Source organism: Neolamprologus brichardi, chromosome 23 (assembly GCF_056152115.1).
Source record: "Neolamprologus brichardi isolate AB-2024 chromosome 23, ASM5615211v1, whole genome shotgun sequence".
Lineage (NCBI taxonomy): Eukaryota > Metazoa > Chordata > Actinopteri > Cichliformes > Cichlidae > Neolamprologus > Neolamprologus brichardi.
This window is the reverse complement of record NC_142125.1, coordinates 10,435,245-10,459,676: the sequence shown is the minus strand read 5'-3', so window position 1 is coordinate 10,459,676 and position 24,432 is coordinate 10,435,245. Positions and strand designations below refer to the sequence as shown.

Genomic DNA, 24,432 nt, shown 5'->3' with positions numbered 1-24,432 from the left:
GAAACGGTGACGGGGGGGCGATGCTGGAGCTCTCTCTGCCTTTTATGTTGGTTTACATCCTCTGAAGGGGGTGAGGTCAGTCAGAGAGGAGTCCTCCCTCCTCTGAGCATTTCACACCAGCTTTAATCCCTGAATCCCTGAATGAATGCCTTAATTTCAGTGTTATTACTGTTAACTGTTCTGTGAGAAATGGACGAGTCTCCACAGCAGAAACCTGAAACCTGAAAGAAGAAAAACAATGATGAAAAAGAGGGAAACGAACGACAGTTTGAGGCGGACGGTGTGATTAGCAGATCAGATCAGAGACGCTGTGCTGAGACGGCACAGCTGTTGTTGGTGCGCGCCTCAGAAACAGCTGAGTGACACGTGAGGGCCGGCCCTCCAGAGGATACCAGACAGTTGTTGCTCGTTGCTGGAACATCTGGACGGCCGACCGAAAATTTGTCTCGCTCGCCTCTCGGCGACGGACGAGCTGGCGGCATAATTGTAATATTTGGGGAAAAGTTTGGAGGGAACTTGATTTAACCCTGAAGAAGGGAGTTTGGAAAGTGGCTTCAGGGCTGGAGGGGAATATTCCCCCATCAGGAAGAGCTCAGATCAAACAGGAAATGACATCTGATTGGCCCTAAAGTTCTAAGAGATGAGAGAGGAGCTGGGATCAGCCTGGGAAAATATCTCATCTGCTCCAAGTTTAACACACCGGTAATGACCCAGCGCACTGAGGAGGAGTCCGCTCTCACTGACCGGATGGTGATTGGAGCTGTGGTAAAACGTCACACTGTGGTTCTCGGTCTGCCACCTTCAAAAACCTGACGTTTGAATGCTGATGAGTCACATGACAAACCGTCAGCGAGCTGACGAGCTGAGTGTGGTGGAGTCCAAGAATAAAAGCACAGAGGTGGACATGACCAGAATAATCCTCTAAAATCCAAACTAATAAACTAAAAATGAGAATCTAACGAACCTTATGATGTTTGACGGCTGAGTCCATGCCAGCTGTGCGCAGATACCAGAGGTGTTAGCTCGAGTTTGAGTATGACTCGCTGTGATGCAGATGAGCCTGTCTGCCAAATACGATTGGTTGGAAAGATGTTTCTGATGTTCCAACAACATTTGGGGAGTTTTTGATCCCAGACGTTTGAACATGTGAGCAATTTTTCACGTAACCCTGCAGACTGAGTTTTATCTGAAAAGTGAAGAGTGTCCTCTGGATGTTTTGATCACTGTGTGTTTATTTAAAGTTGTCTTTTATAGGCCGGGCCAGATGTTGGGGTGTTTCTGTCATGCATGCAACCGTAACTCAGTTTAAACATCTGTTTAATTTACTGCAAGTTTCGTTTAACCAACAGAACACGGGCCACCTTTTACACAGCACAACACACCTGCTGTATAGGCCAGACCAAGGAGCCAACCCACAGGAAACGTTTGCTAAAGACGGCGTGGTAGTACGAAACTGTTCCCCACAGCGCTGTCCGGTGGACGTCACAGGTACTGCACTCTGTGCTCTGCTTCCTGTTTGTCAAAACGGAGCATGTCGAGTGTTTGTCATTGTTCCCGTAAGTGTGCGATGGCAGCCTGCTGACTTCAGCACATGTTAGCGACAAAGCGGCGTTGTTGTTGTGTGTCTCAGCCTGAAGCAGACAAACAGACAGATTTCCGTCCAGCTGCTGTAGCCATGAGAGTGTGTGTGTGTGTGGGGGGCGCCCGTCTCTCAGGCAGCTGTTTCGACCAGAGGCTCCATCATGAATATTCATGATACACCTATTCCCAGCAACTTGCAGCTGGACACACACACATACACAGACACACACACACTCTGAATGATGGTAACAATGGTTATAAAAGCTCACCTTTCGTACTTTGAGTTTACCTTTAAAGCTCCATTACTTCAGTCTGAGCGTGCTCGTCAGGGCGTCACATCAACCTGTTGAAATCCACACATTAATGTTTTACTCGGGTCAGTTTTCTGTTACCTGAAGAGTTTGAATTTTGTGGGGTTTTTCCTGGGTTTGTCTGCCAGGCTACACACAAGCTGGTGCTCTACTCTTTGATTAGTCAAGATAACCCTTTGACCCACACTGCACCATCATCATGTTAACATGGTGCTATTTCCATTTGTTGTTGTACACATTCTCCTGTGCTGTTGGAGATAGAAAAGCTGATAAATTGAGCTTTCAGGTTTATGATTTGAATTGATTTCAGTCACTGGTTTGATTTAGTTCCCCAGTCTCTATGTTTAGATTTAAGAAAATGCGACATTAACCACTGTAGGGTTTGCATGCACTTCTTCACTCAGCCACTAGAGGTCTCTGCAGACAATCTTGCTTTGTCAGCACTTCTGTTTTTTTTTTATCTCAGTTATGCACACAAGTTTCCTTCAGCGGCCACCTCATCGTTTTTCACTGTGTTGGTGTGAAGTGATAAATATTAAAATGACAGTGTGTAATATTTTTCATCACTAGTCAGTAGATTGCAGTCAACTGAGTTGTTTCTTTTAACCACTAATTTATAGGCATTATCATAGCTAATGTGGCTGCTATAGGACAAACCTATAGATAGATCAAACACATTCAATTGAAACTGTACGCCATAATGGCCATGACCAGCCAGCATGTTTCTACTACTCTTTGTATTTTTTCCCTATCAGTGGAAGGCTGTCAGTCCACTTTTTGCCTCAGCTGTCAATGGTGGGCGTAAAGCATCCACATTTATTTACTCTGGAGGAGTCTGTAAAAAAAGGAGTCAGAGAGCCAGAATCTCTCTTCTGTGTGATTACAGCAACACTGAGGTGAGCTGTTGATTATATATATATATAATATATATATTATATAACTGCAGCCTTTTTTCTTAGCTACTCTTAGCTGTTAGCTCCTGTTATATGGTGTTAGCGACTGTCAACTACTGTTTGCTGCTGTTAGCTACTGTTAGTGGGTGTTAGGGATCCTATCTTCAAAGTGTATTTAACATTATTGGACACTTAGTGATTAAACTCATACGGTGTGTCAATGTATCAAACTGTATCAGAGGGGAAGTGTGATGTTTTTGGACACTTGAGCCTGACATTAGCTGCTTTAAGGTTAGCTTGTAACCTGTTGTTGTTGTTCAACCGGTTCTTGTCAGCTGTCTGGAGATGGGAGGGTCACATGTTTCATCTTCTGACAGTAAGTGAGTGTAACAGCATTGGGAATAAATGAACTTGTGCACGTTTTCCAGTGTCCAGTGTTCCAGGCCTGACTTCAGGACATGAAGGTGTGGACGAAGAGGACGAGGTTTTATTGTTTGATTGTGGTTTAGGTTCTTTTGTGAAGAGGACCCTGTCTCTGATTGTAAGACAGGTATGATGCTTCGCATCCTGAGTCTGAAGATGTAGGCATGAATTTAAATGTTCCTCCACGGCAGGCGAACACCTATAACTTCTCTTTTCCTCCACCTTTGGCTCGGTACTCTGTGGTCTTCCGCCATCGGCAGAAGGCAAATGTCCTTCATGACCTGTGTATTCAAACATGGTGGGGGAGGATGTATGTCCTATGTGTTTTTAATACAATAATTAGACATTTGTGAGAATGCGTCAGTTTGTTGAACACATTCATCTCTGCATATTTATGTGTACACAATCCTTTTTATTTATTAAATAACCTCTTAAAATGACTGACTGCACCTTAAGCCCAAACTGCCAGCAGCCAGTCAGTGTCGCCTCATTCATCGTGTCAAAGCACCAATGCAATGATGCTGAGGACGGGGTGACGTATCAAGTCTCCTTCTGTCACGAATAACGGTGGGAGGCAACAGGTGAGGGCGTCAGCTGGCAGCGTGTGTGGGATCGGTCACAGCCAATGAAAACTGTGGAATAAATTTGCAGATGATGCTCTCTGCTGTGATGCCTGCCGTGTGAAATGCATGCTGGGAAGAACACATTTGAGTGTTAAAAGCTGTATCCATGAAAGTTTGATCCGTTCCTCGTTCGCTCCTCGCTGCGTTTCCTGTGACTTCCTGTCTCACTTCGAGAGCAGGTGTCGTCATCGGAGTTGTGAACGGGCAGGAAGCGCATCTGATGTCACATCTTCGTTCTTCATCCTGTAACAGTTGAACAGGCGGCGGATGCTGCGAGGCACTTTAAGGTGGAGAGAAGAGTCTCTGAGTAAAGGAGGGAGTTAAGGTGGTATGAGGAAATTTTTGGATCTCCAGTTTCTAATAGTGGAAATCCCCCTCGCCTCCTCTCTCCTTCCTCTCCCTCTCACAGATTTTTGTCTCCCCCTCTGGCCCCAGTCAACCCGAAGAGGTGGCCTGGAGGAAGCAGAGGAGTAGGAGGAGAAAGAGGAGGCGCTGGCTGAAGAGAGAAAGCAGCCATGTGCTTCTTATTAAGCACTGCGGAAATAAGTTCTGACCTGCTCACTCGGAGGGGGGGCATAGAGGGGAGATGCAAGAGGTCAGAGAGAGAGGAGAGGTGAGGAGGTGAGGCGTGATGAGGAGACAATTACTGAGTTAAAAGTGGCACTGAGATGTGTTTAAGGTGGTCTGAAATCTGTGGGAGGTAGTTACGGTGATGTGAGACTAAAGGTTTTGTGTTCAGCAGCATTTTTATTAGGATTAACGATGTCGGCAGGACTTAAGGAAGCATCTACTTCCCGTTTGGATTTCTGAGATTAGAAGATTACCTCCCGGTGGTCTGTGATGTCACTGTGTTGAAGGCGGTCTAGATCATCCCTGCACAGGTGTAGCGGACGGGCTAGCGTGGTACAGACTCTGGTCGGGTTAAAGTTTCCGACTCTGCATTGTTAACGAGCTGAAGATCGAACGTGACAAACACGCTTGGCCGGGCGCCCAGGTGTGAGCTCAGGTGCATGCATCATCCACAAACCTACATCATCTCCCTATGCTACACATATGGGAGGAGGGATGGAGGTGGGAGGGGCCAGTGAGTGATGGCGTCCCCGCGTCCCACTTCCTCCCACAGCGTCCTTCATCATCCTCCCTCCCTGCTGTTGCCCCCCACGGTGGTCATCACTCTCCTCCACGCTGAGGTCACACACCTCTGAACCCACTCACACAGATTCACACACACACACACACACTCTTATTCACACACACACACACACACACTGGTCATGAAAGGAAGTCTCTCTGTAAATTTAGATAAAAACTGATTTGAGTGTTTGAGTTTGTGGTAAAAAGAGAAACTCTGAGGATGTGCAGAGACCCAATGAGCTGAAGGCTCGTATGGTCGTGATGTCGTGATGCATCTCCGTTACCCTGTAAGGCCTTTGCTGTCAGTGCTTTCAGTACTGACCACGAGAGCCCACAGTCCTGTTTTACAGACGTGGTAGAGTTCAAGTCTTGGTTTGACCTCCTCATCACTCACTGCTGCTCTCCTGGCATTAAAGAAAACACACAAAAGCCAGGTGCTGCTCTTAGATTCCTGTAAATGATTGCTTCATGCAATTAAAATGACAGAAATATGAAATAAAAACTAAAAACACCAAGTTAAAAACATAAAAGAGAAGGGCAGTTAAAAATGCTCAGGACGTGAAAGAAACACAGTGGCATAAGAAAAGGCTGATAGTAGACTCGAGGAACAGGAAGCAGGCGCGAACTTCCTGTCAGGTCACATGAGAGTTTCTGCTGCAGAACTTTGAGCAGATCAAACATGTGATCGAGTTACGTCACACTCTGCTAACCTGCAGCTTCACATGCTTCTTGCTGGACTTACACGTGATTGAGGAGGCAGCGTGGTGCGAGGAGGTGGTCACGGTCATGGTGTATTGTTGGAAGGAGGCGAGGTGGGCAGGAGTTACATCAGACGCTTCGTGTTCAGAGACAGAAATGACGGAGCATCTTTAACCTGAGCTCGTCTTCTGTGTTTGGAAATGAGATTTAAATGTGCTTCAGCTGCACCACATTTAAAGCTGAGGCGTGTGTGAAAGCGCCAGAAGAGCCGCCTTCTGCAGTTTGACCCTTCATCCTCTGACCTCCTCTCCTCTGTGTTCAGATCTTACTGTTGTAGTGCTCCTGAGCAGCCAGCAGAGGGCGCTGTTGCACTGTTGCACTTCCAGCTGTGATGTTTTTTGGTCTTTCTCATTTTTTGGAATACAAAACTCTGTTTTTCTTCTTCTGCGGTTTTTCCTGTGAGTATCTGCAGTCAGCAGCTTCATGAGTTTCTCGCCAAGCCTGTGGAGAAGTTTGAACACACTGCTCGTATGAAACCCAACACACACAGGCACACAGACACACGTTTGTGCTAAATGAAGACATTAAAGTTGTGGGGGCCTCAGGAGGATTTTGGGGGAGCTTCGGCCACTGACAGCAGCACGTGTTGTGGGAAGATAACCGGCGGTGACGGCGCACAAAGCCGGCATCGAGCCGAGCAGAACGGCCGCAGCTCTCTGCCACCTTGGCGCTGTCGCTCCACGTTAGTCACACCGCAGGAGACGGGGGCCCGGCCTCCCGACCACCGCCGAGGGCCACAAAAGGCTGAGCGCCACTCCTGTCTAAACGCCCCCGTCCCTGTCAGGAGAAAGAGTGAGACAGGGTGAGAGAACGGCCGCAGCGTTCAATTAAAAATGTATTAGGGTCGGAACCAGTGGCCTAAACCAGCCACTGAGGCGTGAAATGGGCGCGAGTCAAGACAAAGCTGGAAAAAAACATCAACACAAAAAAAGTGCAAAAAGAAAAATCTATTCAAAAATCAACATTAATTGAAGAGAAAAAAAGTTCAGTTTTAAAGTTTAAATAAAATCACGTCAGAGTCCTTCAGACTCTTGTATCTTACCTTTAACTTGTTCCCGTTTGGCCGTTGGACCCCTGTGATCTTCCTGAGCGCCCCTGATGGGGCCCTGAACCACAGTTTAAGTCACAAACAGACTCTGTTTTCTCTCATCGCACAAAAGCAGGTTTAAAAAAATCAAAGAACACACCACATCTAACCAGCTTCTGCTTTATAATCTCATCATTTTAATTAAAACAGCGTGTGCATTGGCTCCCCCGGCACCTGTGTGTGTGTGTCTTTCCAGCTGTGTCTCCCGTGTTTATGTGAACAGCTGGCAGGTCTCTGTTGTTCTCACATTGTGTTTTGGGGCGTGGGAGGGGGCGTGTGTGTGTGTGTGTGTGTGTGTGTGTGTGTGTGTGTGTGTGTGTGTTCAGGTGAGTTCCCTCCATTAGAAACACAACAAGCTGATCAGGGGCACGTCTGCTGAACACTGATCAATATGATTGCTGATCAGTTTTTGTGCATCGAGAAAAAAAACCTTCATCAGAGGATGAGATGAACGTCAGCACATTGAGGGCTGCATAAATGAGACTTGAATGGGCAGGCGACTGTCACATGAATACAAATGGTGTGAACTGATGCAGTAATCCACTGGATTATTAAAATCTGTAATCTGAATCCTTTTGATCTTTTCCACATCAAGCAGTGAAAAATGAACGACTTCTCAATAAGATTCATTTATGGCTGAAATTCTCTCTTTAAACATTTGAAAACATTTTCAAATAAAAACACAATTTCACATGTTTAAAGTTCACTTTCACATCGTCATATTTTAGACTAGTAATCTAAATCTAATGCAGTAATCTGTAATATTCATGTGCCTGGTCTGGGTTTAAACTTGCGCATGTACGGAGGAGCAAATCTGCCAAAATCAAATATGTGACTGAACGGATCAGTAAACTTCATGTGCAATAACAAGAAATCCCAATAAACTAAAAAATCAAATGTAATTTATAAAACTGATGTTTGCGCTTGAATCTGCTCCTAGAATTTGTTTTCTTTCTTTTGATTTTGATTATTAATATTTACAAATCTGTATTTCTGTTGTGAGCCTGGTATCGACTAACATAAGAAGAAAACGATTTACGCGTCAAAAGGTAAAAATAAAAAGGAAATATAAATCAATGTGAACTTGAAAGAGAAATCAAATATATTTGAAACAGAAACAGGAGAAAAATCTTCATCTTCACACAGAGAAAACTTCACTTCTCAAATGTAAAGATCAGGACAAAGATACTCGGACGCGCTCAAAGCTGATGAAACACCGTAATGTGTGATGAGTGCGATCACATCACACGGTGTTCGTGTCTGCAGGAGCTTGGGCCCTCTCTCATTGACCCCACTTCTCTTCACGGGGAACCTCGAAACTGCTGTGCATCTGTCTGTCAAGGTGACCCCAGCGGGAGGCCTGATTTTCTGACTGGTTTCACTGGCTGTGCTGGTTTGCAGACTGGTTTCCTGGCAGAGAGGAGACAGAAGGAGGCGCGGGGGGGTTGTTGTTGTGTTTTTATTTTTTTCGGGTGGGGGGTGGGGGGGCAGCATATGCCCGGCCCTGCTGCCAGCCTGCCTGCGCTCCCCATCATCTCGCCTGCAGGCTTCCTTCTTCCTCTCAAAGCAGGCAGAAGATTTTTTGGGCGCCCCGTCAGGTTTGGGTCCTGCTGAAACCTGGAGTGCGTGGGCAATCTGCTGCTGAGGGAAGAGCGAGGCATTAACGTGTGTGTGTGTGTGTGTGTGTTAGATTTGTAAGACAGAAAGAAGAAGAGACAAAGAAGAATCTGAGGAGCTTGTCTCTTGTCGGGGTTGACCTCTGACCCCTCGCTGCTTTCCCTTCAGCGCTTCACCAGATATTTTCGTTAGCTTGTATAATGTGAAACTTTCTCCTCGACTCGATCCATAAACCGAGCCGAGGGTTTCCAACCACACACACACACACACAGACACACACTCTCTCTCTGAGGGAGGCCGGAGGTGAGTCTAGGAGGATTTTCTCTTGTTCGTACCGAACCGCTAACTCGACTCGTCCTCCGGCCCTCGCAGCGCTTCATCTTGTTTATGTTAACGTTCCCGTCGGGCTGGACGGAGGCACGGGTCACCTCAAAATCCTCTGAAGTCTGCTGCGTCTTTGCCACACCGGGTGAGACGGGGCATGATCAAGCATGCTCAGTACCGCAAACAAGTCTGGGTTTAAATAATCCCAACTCTGAGATCGGCTTAGAGGAAACACAAAGATGGGTGAAGACGTGCTGTTTCTTATATTTTGCAAACAGTGTGTTACTGTTCTTGTTGTCCTGTAACCACAGGATTAATAAAATATTCTGTTTCTGATAAAAGATGCTGTTCCAAAGATGGGTGGTCAAGTTTAAATCCTCCTTCACATTCTCCAAAGCTGCCGATTCTGGCCTCTGGGCCTTATGTTTGACAGCACTGCTGTACTATGGACGTGTTTGCTGTTTCTGACATTCTTACAAGTCTAATTAACCCGACTCCTCGCTGTCCTTCATGTAGAGAAGAAGCTGGCGTTAAAACCAGATGTGCACACCTGTAATCAAGCCCGCAGCAGCGATCAGGCGCTGCTCTGGTGTCAGGGAGCGTTTGTGTGGCTGCGTTTGTTTCTCAAGTCGTCAAGTATGTATTTGTTCAGTCGTGATCAAGTTTCACTGTTTCACATTTTCCTCCATCAGCCAGGTTTCTGCCCGTGTGTGTGTGTGTGTGAGTCTGTGTGTGTGAGCTGATTGAAGCTGAAACCAGCAGAAACTGTTTGTGTGGGGATGCTGGCGAACGGCTCCATTTGTGTCTGTGTGTAAACTCAGAATAGTTGGGGTGGTGCTGCTCTAAATAATACTGCGCAATGGCATATGTGTCTAACACGTGCTACATACACACACACGTACACACACGGGCTCATCAATGAAAGTCGGTCAGAGGGTGGGGGGGTTCCGGCCTCTCCCCATGCTCTGCCAGGCCATCTGTTCCTCCTGCCTGCCTCTCACCACACAACTGCCTTCCTGTTTCATCCTAAACACACACACACACTCACGTACACGCGCATGCACAGACACACACAGTATTCAGTAGAAAAAGGAGTTAAGTGTGTGTGAGGTGAGGTTGTCATCATAGCGATGATATTCTGACGTTCATGGAATTATTTTTTGGTTTGTTTTCAAACTGTAAACAGAGCCCCACCCACACCGCCAAGGTCAGCGTCAAATGGGCGCTTCATTTTCCAGTAGCCATAAACACCTTCGGCGAGCAGACAGAGCAGCTGCAGTAACACTCTCCGAATCTCTCCTGATCCCGGTCCGATCTTGCTCTCCCCTGATCCTGATCCAATCTCCCGGTCCGATCTCGCGGTTTGGTCTCGCTCTCACTCTCATTCACGTTCACTGTTATTTGAGACATGCATGTTTCAGATGTCCCTTTTGCGCCTCTTGCAGACGTGAAACTACGAATCTGCGGTCAGGCCCTCCCTGCGGTAGAAGTACGAGAGGACTGAAGGAGGGTTTGGATTTTTCCGATCTTGGGATTTAAACTCTCAGATTGCGATTACTGAGGTCTTCAGAGAGCAAAGTGATGCAGCTGACGGACCCCCGTGTTAGGTCTGTACCTGCCACCTCCGTGCAGGCCGCCGGGGGCCCAACAGGTGAACAACACGGGTCCTGTGTGAAAATGTACCGGAACATAAAAAACGCCTTTCTGCTTAATCCTGAGCCCTCATTCAGCCAATCACACCCAGAGCTTTATTCACACCTGAGCAGCTCTGCCCGACATTCACACTCGCGCAGGTTTGTTGAGGCTAGCTCAGGGTCCGCTATCTTCTCCCAGGAGGAGCCGGGGCTCAATCCAGGTCTACCTGAGCCTCTGGGGCTCCATGGATGGGGTGGCAGTTAAAGGTGGAGATCAAAGCTGGCTGCAGAGATGTAGAATGTCAGCGCTTCGTTTATCCTACTATTGGACCCTCAGCAGCTGCTGCTGTTTAACTCCAACAACAGAGCTTCTGCTGCAAATGCCACATCAGGCCCAGATGTGTGTGCTGATGTGACTGTCGTTGACGGTGATGATGCTCCTGCTCACCGTCTCAACGACGGTTCTCTCTGACTCGTGTCATGGATCCAAAGAAATAAGGGAGAACCGAGGCTGTGATGCAGCTCTGCTCAGCAGCTGCTGCAGATGTTCTCAGAGGGCCTCCACTCTTCTTCCTGTCCTAAACAATCTAACCTCTCCTCTTCTGTTCTCCAGCTTTGATCTACACCTCCTCGCTGTAACGCTCCTCCTCATCTGTGGCCTCCCTGCTCTCATATTTTTATCATCACTCATTTCTGAGGTTTTGGGACTAAAATCAGGCGTTTTTTGGGGTTTTGAGATGTAAAAATTGATTACTGATTGGCAGAGATGATGGCCGATGATCAGCTGCTTCAACGTCTCAGATCCACAAAGAAAACAAATGAGAAGCGTCCCCCCTCCTCCTCTTCTTGCTTTTCTGACCTTATTCTTCCTCCCCATCGCTCCGTGCTTCCTCTCCCCTTCTGTCCTTCTCCCCCTCCTCCCTTGTTTTCCTCCCTCTCTCTCTGGTTGTGCGAGCTTGGCTGCGGCTTGGTTTCAGGCCTGGTTCTGTTGGCTGGTCTCCAGCCTGGCAGCAGCTCAGTGGGAGCAGGTGGAGGAGCCCCCGTCCCCCCATCACACACACATGCACACATACTCACTCACAGACACACACACATGCACACAAACACAAACACTCACTCACACACACAGAGAAACACACACTTTGTATTTTTTAGCCCAAACTGCCGCCGACATCAGCCCGTCTCCATGGTGACGTCCATGTCGAGTTTTTGGATTTCTGCTCACGTCTGATTGGCTGGTTGGTGGCGTCCCCCCATCATCTTCTGACCCGTTCCAGTCTTGTGCGTTGCACTGCAGAAACAAACAGACAAAAAACTGAATCTTTATTTAAACAGCGCTCCGTTAAAGATGAAGGAGCCGATCGGCTGATTGGCCGCTCTCTGAGGGGTGGAAATGTAATTGGAGTCTCGGCCCTGGTTACACGGGTTATAATCTGTTACCATGACAACCGCCCAGCACTTCACAACGCTGCGCTGACGTTCAGGGCAACGTCCTGTCGTCACAAACATCCCCGTGACATCAAATTCTCCGAGCGCTGCAGGCCTGAGCTCCGGGACCTCGTTCTGTGGTCGTTTGACCTTTAACCTTCCAGGAACGTTCCCTGAGGGACATTTCTATCATTTCAAACGTTTTCTTGAAAATGCCGTCCGAAATCGTGGAAGGTGCTGGCGGAACGTTCCAGCTCGGTTCCTTCTGTTGTTCTGTTAGGACAAAAGTAGTTCCACAACTTTTTACTGAAATGGCAGCTCGGTGGCGTCCAAAAAAAATGTCACTGCAGGAAATCACCACTGATTGGCAGAAGCAGGTGGGGTCAGATTGCAAACACAGACTGCTTCATGCACCCTCCCAAAAGACTTCAAATGAATATTTTTACTACTGGTGTTGTGGAAATTTATTTCAGGCTTTGAAGTTTTACTCTTGTTTTTGTCTTCAATGTTTTTACTTTTTATTTACTAAAATGAACGAATCAAAATCAGATTTTTAGCTTTTGTTGAATCAGAGAATTTATCAAAGTTTCTCCCTTAGATCCTGTAAAATGAACACACACACACACACACACACACACAGATATTCAAATGCATACACACAAAAACACACACACTCTCACACACGTACATGTCTGGTTTGTGATCCTTGTGGGGACATCCCATTGACATAATGTTTTCCCTAGCCGCTTACCCTAACCATCAAAAATGAATGCCTAACCCTAACCCTCTCCCTAAACCTACCCATAACCCAATTATAACCCTGACACTAAAACCACATTTTGAGTGTGAAAAATGCCTTCAACCCTGTGGGGACCTGAATTTTGGTCTTGGTCCCCACCAGTATTGCCAATTTCAGATTTTGGTCCCCACCAAGATTGTAAGAATTCATACACACACAAACAAACACACACACACACACACACACACACACAGGCTACAGGCTGCTGTAGTGTCAGTGAGTCTCCTCTAGATGGCGCCTCAGGCTGCTTTTCTGCCTCTGCTGCCTGATGAGGCAGAGAAATATGAGCACTGTGACACTCAGCAGGCGTTCACCTGCACCTTAAACACCCGATCATCACTTCATCACATGTGGTCACTTAAAGCTCCGCCCTCTTCTGATTCTGATTGTCTGACAGGTGATTACACCTGTGCTGTCTGAGCTGTTCTTTGGAAGGTTTAAAAAAACTTAGAAAAAAAATTAGACAGGCAGAAAGCACCATCTTCCTCCCATAGTTCAGTCACCTGTTATCCCTTCAGGTGAGGGCATACCTGATTTGCCCAGGTGTTTTCAGGTGAGTGACGTGCTCTTTATGAATGCTGTGTGCGCTCCATGGTGGCAGCTTTGTGCTGCAGAATCAGTGCTCTGTGCAGGAAAGGACTGAGAAAGTGGAACATTTGAGTCTTTGATTGGTTCATGGTGATGCTTTTCTCTCCTTTGGTAAAAGTGGATCTGCTCTTCGCTGCGGTCGCCTTCGTGGTCGCTATCAGAAGTGATTCTACATGTGATTCTCTGGCTCCGAGGTGCTGGCTGGTGGAACAGGACTGATGCTTCTCAGGATTCTTAATGAGTCAGACTGAGAGAGCAGGAACCGTGAGGCGAACTCAGTCTTTGAATAATGTCCTGAGGAACAAATAAAAGTTCTGAGCATCTGCGATTGGTCCATCTGATCATCTGCCTGTAGTTCAGGATGTGAGGCCTGACGGATGAGTTCTTGTTGACATAAGGTGAGGCTCGGAGCGAGGGAACGTGAACGCTTGTTAAACCTGAAGCTGGAGCTCAGATCATGGCGCATCTGCTGGAAACGATGAAACGGGAGCAGGATGTCCTGCTGTGAATTCCACATTAAGATTATTGGTCATATCAAAAAGCTGGTTTAATTGCTCTAATCTAATTACCGTCTCTGTGTGCCGACCTTCATTCAGAGCCGCTGTTTGGCCGCCCGATAACGAGCAGCCTCAGACGTGTTTGAGCCAAAGTAAATGTGCAGATTGTCTTGTTAAATCACGGCGCCGCTCCTTCTATTAACATAAAAGCTTCTGTTCATTAACCTCGGACGACTCGCCGCTCAGGTCCAGCCCGCGGGAGCACGCAGCTGCTTCACTAGGCAGACGTCACGGCTTCCTCCACATCCTCTGAGACCATCGATTACATGAGCCTGCAGAAGGAAGTGACGTCAGCACATCTCCCACCTGCTTCACCAGCCACCAGCACTGAGCTGGAAACATCTTAGGATCACAAAACACTTCCATATATACAGTGATCCTGACTTCACAAGTGTTCCTCACAACAAACAAACAAATAAAAACAGCCTGACGAAGGAGCCGCTGAAGTGTCTCAGTTAGCCAGACCAACCCCTTTCTGTCCTAATTATTGATTTATAATAGTTTTTGTGGTCAAACCTGACTCACCTTTGTAATGGTGCGTACGGCGTGTAATCTGTAATCTGAGTAATCCAAACCTGCTTTTATCCTTTGTGGACTCTGACGATCAGATCAAAATGCTTGATTATTGATTGATTACAGCTGTGATGTTTCATCTGAGACAGACTTGTCGTGACGTAGCGTCCTCTGATTGGATGATAAAAGAACCGTGCGTGTGTGTCTGAGTTCAAAGAAGATAACCTGAGTGAATTTCTGCTGCTGCTGATGTTGATGGCGATGACGATGATTATGAGGTGTGATCTGATTGGTTTGTTCTTGTGTTGTTGTGTTTAACTGTGGTGAAACAGAAGGTCCTGTGGTGGCTCCGCCCACTGATGTTCCTGCAGGTTGGTCACCTGAGGGGCTGTGTTGGGGACAGGTGGAGGCTGGTGCTGATTGGACTGCTGTATGGGTTTATGGTGGGTCTGTGCGTCTCCGTGGTGATTCAGCGTCGGTTTGATGGTACTGTCGGGACCGTCGGAGCGTCTGCAGCTTTATGGAGGCTTTATTGAATCTTGTAGATGCTCCTGCAGGATCTCCACAGACTAATATCCCCGTAAAGCCGTTTACAGACTCTCTGAGTGCCTCGGGTGACTCCGGCCGCCTTCCTTCAGACCTGTGAACTTCCTGCAGGTGTGAGGCTTTAGCATCACAAACAGCTTTTCAGATATTTTATCAGACAGCAGGTCCTCAGATCACCCCAGACGCTCCTCACAGTAAACGGCAGGATCTGACCTTTAACCTTTCAAAGCGGTTCTGTGTGTCATCATCCTTCTTCCTGTTCAGGTGGAACAGGTAGAGCCTGCAGCGCACAGAGGCACAGAACCGCAAACGGACGAGCTTTCAGGAATCAGTTGTTTCTGATGGCTGCTGATCCAGAGTCAGTGTGAAGCAGAGGATGGTGGAAGTGGTGGTGGTGCCAGGTGTGTGATGGATCTCAGAGCAGCTTGATGCTGAAAATGAAGATGCACACATGTGAACAATGAGACACCTGTGGTGAAGAGGGCGGGTCCATACTCGTTCATTTGTCTGTTTTCCTCATTTCTACTGCGGGAAACAAAAACTAAACATCTGTGGGAGCAAAAATATCTAAAAACAAGTCAAACATGGAATTAAAAAAAAAAAAGATGAAGGTCAACAGCTGTTTACACTCAACTCAGGAAACAGGTCGGAGGTCACAGAGCTTTACATAAAGAACAGCTGATTGGCAACATATCTGATCACACACATTATATAAGTGTGTGCGTGTGTGTGTGTTATGTAAAGTAGAGCTGAGCTCATTTCTCCTCATAATAATAGTAATAATAATAATAATTTCAAAAAATTTCAGCGGTTTGTTTTTATTTTTATTGTTTTTATTTGTATTTATTTGTGTCTATTTGCATTTACTTGTATTTATTTGTGTTTATTTGTATTATTTCTGTGTAATTGTGCGTACTGTTTGTGTGTATTTGTGTGTTTGTATCATTAATATTTATTTGTGTGTTTGCATATTATTTGTATTTAGTTGTGTGTATTTGTATTCATTTATGTGCATTTGTGTTTATTTGTATTATTTCTGTGCTTGTGTCTTTGTGTTTATTATTTGTGTGTGTTCGTATTTATTTGTGCGTTTGTGTATTATTTGTGTTTATTTTTATTATTTCTGTGTATTTCTTTGTGTGTCTTCGTGTGTATTTCTGTGTACTTTTGTGTCTTTGTGTTCATTATTCTGTGTGTTGTGTGTGTTTTGCCCGGGGCCCCTGAGTGCCGTGCCCCTGCCCCCTGTGCGGGCAGACCCCGGGGCAGAATCAGGGAGCAGAACTGCGCAGCTGCAGCTCGGAGTTCCGACCCAAACTGCCCCCGCCCCCCCGCCCGCGCTGTTTTCGCCGGTCACGTGAGCCTCCAAGTTTTCAGCCCGTCCCGGTGATACCGATCAGTGAGTCCGTGGTCGGGTTCACGCGAGGAGCATCCAGCAGCTCAGCCGCGCGCGCACGCACGCACGCAGCGGAGGCTCGAGGAGCGGGTGTGAGCGCGCGGACGCCGCAGTCCGGAGGTCCCGGAGCTCAGGCCGGAGCGGGCGCGCTCTCTCCGCGTGCTCGCCGCACCGAGCAGCCTCAGCGCCGCAAGCCGGCCACAGCGCACCGCAGGGCGGACGGACATGCTGCCGGGGGCCGCCTCGCGCCGCGGCCGCGCGGAGCTGTGAGCGCGCTCTCGGCGCCGTTACCGGGGATGGTGTCGGGCTGCGGAGCGGAGACGGCGGGGTCAAAGTTCGGCGGCTGCTCCTCGCGCACGCACGCACGCACACACGCGGGGCCGGAGTTCCAGTAAGAGCCCCGCGCACGCGCAGCCGCTCTCATAAACGCAGCGCAGCTCGCGGGCGGCGGACGGAGGACGGACATGTACTCTCCGCTGTGCCTCACGCAGGTCAGTCACACTTTCTGCACTTTTCACGCACTTTGTCCGTGGCCGTGCGCGCGGCTGTGCGCGCGGCACACGCCGCTTGGAGCTCCGGCGGTTCTGCCCGCGGCTCCGTGCCCGGGCTGAGCGCTGAGTCCCGCCGCCGATCTGCGCGGGGCTCTGCGGGGCTCTGCGGGGCTGTATGCCGCCAGCCGCTCGCTCTTGCGGGGTTGCGTTCAGGGTCAGAGGTGAGAGTAGAATTATCTGGACGTGTTTCAGGCTCCGAACAGTAGCTCTGGTGTATGAAGCGCAGAGAAAACGCAGGTTTAGTTCTAGATGATGAGTTTCATCAGAGGATTTATTGATCGTGGCTGTGAATGAACGTGAGGCGTGCTCGTGTTTGCCCTGTCGCCTTCTTTCTCGGACTCTGGTTTTATTTGTGGGTGAATCTGCAGCAGCTTTACATGTAATCTGATTACCGGGCAGTAAAACCAATAAACAGCAGACTGTCGGTTTTTACAAATCCTGCTCAGAGGAAAATGTTTTAGTGTGAAGGTGTGTGTGATTCATCTCAGTATTCAGCTTTTTATTTTTGTTTCAGGGAAATATTCTGACAACTGTGTGTGTCTGTGTGTGTGAGAGGGAGAGAGAGAGAAACGGGGGAAAATCAAAATTTAAATGTGAAAATTAATTATTATTAAAGTTTTGTCTGTGTTCAGTCTGAATCTGAAATTTCATAATTCTTTGGGATAAATTTGTTCAGAGGTGATGTAAGTGGCTTGTTTTTGCCTGCCGGCCACGGGAGGGCGCTTCACACGAAATGTTTTGGTCATTTACGGTGTGATTAAATTTGTATATTTCTCTGCAGTGGTTCGGACGAACGTTTAAACTTCTTTTAAAGAAAAACAGCTCAGATCTGTGCGTAGTTCCACGTCGATTATTTAAAAAGAATAAAAACAAAAAAGCAGCAGATTTTTCGATCGTTTTTAAAATATAAAAATCTAAATATTTTTGTGTGTTTATCAGTAAAGTCAGAATTAAAGGGTCCGATCAGCTGGACTTTCCCAAACCTGCATCAAGAGGATCCAACACCATCAGATCCCCAAAACATAAAGCAGGAATGTGTATGTGTATGTGTGTGGCTGGTTTAATAGGAACGTGCTGTCTTTGAGTTGGTATGAGGGGGATCGAACCCTCTGATTGGTGAGAACCTTCCTGTCGGTCCCCGGGCGCTCGCAGCGGAGCGTCGGCAGCTCCGCCGGGCCTCAGACGACAGGCCGATAATTCCCTCAGTGTGGCAGTGGGGGGGATTAGGGTTATTGCGCCTCTAAATGACTATGATTCAGAGGGTTGTTGTTACTCGGTGCCCATTACATCTGTCACCGAGGTGCACGGGGGACGCGAGCCTCGGCCCGTGCTCGCTCTCCCCTTGCAGGGAAAAAAGGCCGAGAGATAGACGAAGAAAGAAGCCCACTTCGGCTGGGCGGCCTTTCATTCAGCGCTGAGCTGCAGCGCGGCTGGCCGCTTCAGCACAAATCAGCTCAAACCAAAAAAAGTCAAATTATAAGGAGAAAGCTTCAGGAGGCGGGAACGGCACCCAGATTACATCCAACCCGGGAATTTCATGTTTCAAGGAAGCTGAAAAATTCCCTGCAGCTCAAGCAAATCGATCAGCGTGTCGTTTGATTTTTAATGAGTCTGATTTATAACACGCTCACTAACAAAGTGCAGAGATTTAACTCTCAGCACTAGTTTCACTTATTCAAATCCATCCAAACATGGACATGAGGCTGTGGGGAGCGCCGATGCCTGGCTTCAGCCTCCCGGTGATTTTCCCGACACGCTGAACGTCTGAATTTTCTTTGTTTTGTGGCTTAAAATATTTGCAGCAGAGAGACTGAAGTAAACCTCTAAAAACCCCAGAAACACAGCGGGAGGAGTTCTGCGAGGAGTGCCGCAGGATTATTCAGTCTGAGGACTGCAAACATTCCTGAGAACAGGAGGGATTATGCCGGCCTGTTTTCAGGCTCAATCTGAGAGTGAGTGACTTGTTAAGTGGGATTTTGTTTGCAGCGGGCGGAGTGTGAAGAGGCAGTGGAGGAAGCGGCGGTTTAGTCGGTGTGAGCGGCTCAGGAAGCTGAAACGTTGCACTGGGCTGTGAGGAATGTTGGTATGTGGCTCCGGCGAACATCCAGAGCCAGCGAGCTGCAGATCCACTGTGGAATGTGTGTGTGTGAGTGTGTGAGAGAGAGAGAGAGAGAGCACATCGCCTGTCCAGCAGCCGCTCTGCGTCCTAATAAGCGCCCGAGGACGCTCGCAGACAAAAGGCCGTCCTGCGGTGAAAGCCGGGCTCGGAGAGCGGCTGCAGGTCGGCCGCGGAGCTGCTGGAGGCGCTTTGGAGACGAAGCCGCTCGCCTGGATCGTCTCCAACCAGAAACAATGTGCTGTATTCACAGCCTCTGACAAGGGAGGGCGAGCAGTGTTGTATGAAAAAAAAGGCGTGCAGCTGGTGCTCTGATGCACAGCCTGGAGATACAGTTTCCTCTTTGGAGGCAGCGCTCCGAGCTCCAGGTTTAATACAGCTCTGACTCCCAGCTGGAAAACTTTGGTTTCTATACATTTAACCCCGAACCTGCAGCCCCAACCCCAACTCTTCTTTTAAGAAACCAAACAGTTTGAGTTTTAATGTTGAGCACCCAGTGTGCACCGATCCTACAAACATATTAATCCCCCGCTGAAACTAGGGCCCAAAAATCCAGATTTCCATCCTGCTTATTGGAAAAAATCCCACAAAATGTGTTTGTGTTTGCAGAGGGAACCAATGAGTTTCGAGCTGCAGACAGGAAGCCGACGTTGGTTCAGTGTGACGGTTTCCTGTAGGATAAAACATTCGTTGTATTTATTGTGATTTAAACTGAGATGATGCGGGGGGTCACAATTCCACTCTTCCCACTTTTTCCTTTCTAAGCACTCTGCTCTGAACGAGTGCAGATATATTGGAAACTTTCAGTTTTAAAATGAATGTAATTAACAGTTTCCTGCATGCTGCGCTGAAACACACAGTCTCTGGGTCTCGTGGAGAATCGGGTCAGACCTCAGGACATCCTGGTTCACTCGGACATGTGTGTGCACTCTGAAATCAGCTGTGATGGCTGCTTGTAAACATGAAGTGCTACAGGAGCTTGTCACTGAGGCAGGAGAGAGTCAAAGAGCTGCTACAGGTGGACTCTTGGATCAGACTCGGTTCAGGACAATGATGATAATAATGCGCTGTGCTTTCAGGGACTCCGCAGCTCGAGCTCCTGTGAAGTAGCTCGCCTCTGAAGAAAGAAAGCGGGTTTGTGGGGCTCGCGCACAGCTGTGAGCCGGCGTCCACATGCCACCCGGTTGGAGGCATTCACACGTATCGAGATCTGTGCAAGCCTCTTTGATCTATGAATAGAGCTTTTTTCTTTTTCAGTACGTGGCTGAGGAGGAGGAGGAGGAGGTGCTCTGGGCCTCCGAGGGGTTTGGTCCAAATCAAAAATGTTCCATGAAGACGTTTTCTGTCCGTCTGCTTCCCCGGGACTATATTTTCCTCCTTCCATGCTGTTGCTGCTGTTTTCCTTCATAGCCGTCTGTGTTTAGAGGGAAACAAAGTGAAATCACAGGTTTTCTCTGAGCGGCACCACAGACCACAGAGCAGTAGTTAGTTTTTCATCCATGCTCTTGGACACTTTGATTTCACCTGTTTAATCAGCTCACATATGAACCTGCCACCCTGCCTCTGACCAGCCCCGAACACACCTTTATACTCTGTAAATAACAGACAATAATAAAAATCAGCTGATGTGTTGTAAATAAAGTAAGTCTTTCAGCCTGTGGAGTTTAATCACACGCTGCTCTTAAATCAGCTCGATGCTAATAAAAAACAGTAAAAAACAAATAAATTAGAAACTGCGGTAAAACCTGTTTTCTGGGATAACATCTAAATGTCACGGCCTTAACTTCCTGTTGACTCCTGATTGGTTCCCGGCCATTGAGGGTGACATGTGCTTGTTAAAAGCTGAAAGTGCATGTGTTTTTGTTTTTTGGTTCAGTATGTGACCGCAGTCGTTTCATTGCCACATGTCAAACAGCCACACGTCCTGTACTCGGATTACTTTTACCTGACGGTGATTTTCTTAAATCTAAAAACAGCGTCTGTTTATTCCTGGGCTCATTATCGCCGTTAGTACAAAGACGCTGGGTTTGAATCCATTGCTCGTCTGAGGACGAAGCCACGCACTTACCCCGTTCACGGCACATTTGCACTTTTTACTCGAATGTGTTTTAGTCCGGAAGGAAAAGTTGTTTTTGCTAGGGTTCATGAACCAATCACAGCCCTGAACTGGCTGCTGCTGGCCTGGTGGATGGTTGCTTGTGTTTGAGGAGGTTGAGTGAGAAAATGTTGGACTATTTGTGACTGTGAGGCAGGATACTGTCGTTACTGAAGCTCTGAGATTTTACAGCAGGTAAAATTTGAAACCACGAAATGAACAGATCTAAGAAAGCTGTGTCTAAAAATGATCTTTTATAAAATTCAACTGTTAAAAATCAAGAGCTGGAGCAGCTCACCTCACCGAGATCAAAGTGCGGACCACATGTGGCCACATCTGCAGCCTGGGTTAGTCCTAGCTGGGCCCGCTGTGCGTCAGAGGTCTCTGAGTTTTGGAGGCTTTCTCATCTTTATTGTGTTGGCAGACGGGAGGAGGAGGTGTGGGCTCCGTGTGCTTCGTGCAGCTTTGCTCCCTGAAACCTGAGGCGGCCAAGCTGAGCCTCCTCCTCCTCCTCTTGTGTTTGCGCGCTGTGGTTTGCAGCACCTTAGTCGGCCCGCAGAAAGCCGGCACAGAGCAGGTGTAACCCGCCCCATATTGGGTCTAATCCACGACGTGCTGTCTAACCATATTCCCACCTTGTTAACTGCACCACGCTCACCAGCCAAAAGCCACATAATGCACCTTTAATGCAGCTGTAATCCCCCTCGCGGTGCGCTCTGAGCGCGTGCAGGAACGCTGCCCTGCGCTGGGCTTCCCGCCGCTTGCTCGGCGGTGTGTTTTTTTTTTTTTCATGTCACAGAGTCGAGGACAGGTTTGAATTTAAAGCTGCAGTCTGAACTCTGCTTTTAAATTTTCTACTTTTCTTCTGATTTTCCTTTTCAAATTTTTATTCCTTCCTCCATAATTTCCTCCTCATTTTCCTTCCACTTTTACTTCTTACAGTATTTCCTTGTTTCTTTTCTTATTCCCGTCCATCATTCCCGATTTGCAAATTAAAATTTGGAGAAATATTCTATTATTTTTTCTGTGGAGCAGATACTTGATTATGTTCCAAATACAAACATTCACGTCTGAAAAGTTATATTTTTAAAACGCATAATTAAGAGGTTTTTAACAGCTCCTCAGCCTCACTAAATTCCTCCCTGCAGACTTTTTGACTGCAGGTCGTTAAAGCCAAATTTTGTGAAAAATGTCCTAGAACGATGCACAAAGAGACATTCAGAGAATTTTGTTGAATTGATCTCCAGTCCTGCTTTATAAAATCATTTTTCTAAATTCACACCAGCTGAAGGGAACCCGTTGTTAACCTCTCTGGTCGACGCGAGTACGTTTATGTGAAGCTCTCTACTGCAGTATTTGTGATGACAGCAAAAGGAATGAGTCGACAGACAGACAGGGGAGGCTCAGGGTGGAGGTCGGGGAGGATGGATGGGTCGATGTCAGTGCAAAAGGCTGTTTCCTGCTTTAACCAGCAGACACCTGCATGTTTCTTATTATCCTTCGCGGTATTATGAAGCCGAGACAAACGCTTTGTTTTTGGAGGTCTGAGTTTTAACAGTCACCCAAACACAACACAAAAAGCTTTACTTAAAGCTGCATCTGTAACATGCTCATTAGCCGGTGCTTCAGTCGTCATGTTTCTTATAATGTTTAAATGCTGTATGTGGCCACGTGACATGTTACCTGCCGCTCACCGCGTCTCCCATCTCTGTCCCGCAGGATGAATTCCATCCTTTTATTGAAGCACTGCTGCCCCACGTCCGGGCCTTCGCATACACATGGTTCAACCTTCAGGCCCGTAAGAGGAAGTACTTCAAGAAGCACGAGAAGCGCATGTCCAAGGAGGAGGAGCGCGCCGTGAAGGACGAGCTGCTCAGTGAGAAGCCCGAAGTCAAACAGAAGTGGGCGTCTCGCCTCCTGGCCAAGTTGCGCAAGGACATCCGGCCCGAGTTCAGGGAGGACTTTGTGCTGACCGTGACGGGGAAGAAGGCACCGTGCTGCGTGCTGTCCAACCCCGACCAGAAGGGCAAGATGAGGAGGATCGACTGCCTGCGCCAGGCGGACAAAGTGTGGCGGCTGGACCTGGTCATGGTGATTTTATTCAAAGGGATTCCCCTCGAAAGTACTGACGGGGAGAGGCTGGTAAAGTCTCCTCAGTGTTCGAACCCCAGCCTGTGCGTACAGCCGCATCACATTGGAGTTTCAGTCAAGGAGCTGGATCTCTACCTGGCCTACTTCGTGCATGCAGGTAAGCCCCGCCTCTCCTGCTGCTGGTGTGTGTGTGTGTTTGTGAGAGAGAGATGCTGCGAGAAAATGGCGGTCCTGCTGGCGGATCATCAGATCACTTCAGGTGCTGGATGCTGGTTTCTCTGAGTTTGCTGTGGACATGTTTGGTATTTCTGTGGCAGCATCAGTTTGGTTAATGAAGAAAGAACGTGTCTGTCATGTAAGTTAAACTCCATTTAGCTGCCGACACCTAGCAGTTTCACTGCAGTGGTCTTCCTTTGGTGGAAGACAGAAATGATCTCTGTGAAATGAAATTTACATGGTTTTATTGTGGTAAAAACTTGGAGAGATGACAGACTTTGCAGGTAGCTAGCTTGTCCTCGAGTCCCTTCACATGGATCCACATGGGATGGCGGATTTCCTGTCTGCACTCGGAGCGTTAATGCTGTGCTATTTTTGGCTTAGCCCACCTGATCGCTGCTTTGGTCTGACTCTCACAGTTTTCAAAGATGAACTTGTTTGTTGAAGGAAGCCTTTAGCTGATTAATAAATGCATCTCTGGAAGCTGTTCTTTGATGACAAGACCTAGTCTCACAGCTAAATGTGCCCCAGCTGTGCAGGCCCAGCACACGTTTCAGAGGGCACGCCTTGCGGCGGTTGGGTGGTATCTGCTCTGGGATCTCTCTGCAGCAGTAAAACTTTTATTCTAAGTTGTTGTTTCATTTTGAGCAGATTTATAAGGATTTCCCCAGTTGGAAATTTATGTTTCCGATTATTCCAACATCACGTGAAAACCCAGTAATTCAGGTGCAATATGAAGCAGGACTTAAGGTGTAGATGGGTTTCTAAGCGACTTGCAGATGTGCACCATGCAGGCAGGCTGCAGCTGATTAGCGACAATCGTAGGTGAGCTTTTACTTTATGGCTAAAGGTAGAATCACCCCACAGAATGACATTATCACAATATTTCACTCATGACACTAAATATTACTGTGATATTAGTACTACTTTTAACATGTTGTAATACACAGAGTATTACAGTATTACATTTACTTTTTATTTATCACCTTTTTTCAAATGTCCTCAAAGTGAAACTTTGTCAGTCTCTTATGATAGATAATGATATATGAAGACAATCATGTCTCACATCAGTTTTATTTTTGCTGCAAAAAGCTTGTCAAGCAAACCAACAGTGTCACTAAAACCGGCTGCAAATGTTGCCACAAGAAAATCA

The 24,432-nt window shown here is 47.5% G+C and overlaps 1 protein-coding gene across 8 annotated transcripts in view; it reads left to right on the top strand.

Moving 5' to 3' along the window:
• Nucleotides 1–24,432, top strand: part of nfia (nuclear factor I/A) — a 143,351-nt gene that overhangs the window by 23,092 nt on the left and 95,827 nt on the right. For 6 of the 8 annotated variants that reach the window (XM_006790299.3, XM_006790301.3, XM_006790298.3 and 3 more), the window contains exon 2: nt 22,692–23,220. In XM_006790299.3, coding sequence (XP_006790362.1) covers nt 22,692–23,220 — 529 coding nt within the window. Of the gene's footprint in view, nt 1–16,198; nt 16,702–22,691; nt 23,221–24,432 lie in introns of those variants that run through there. The other 2 variants (XM_006790303.3, XM_006790300.3) reach the window with 1 other exon arrangement.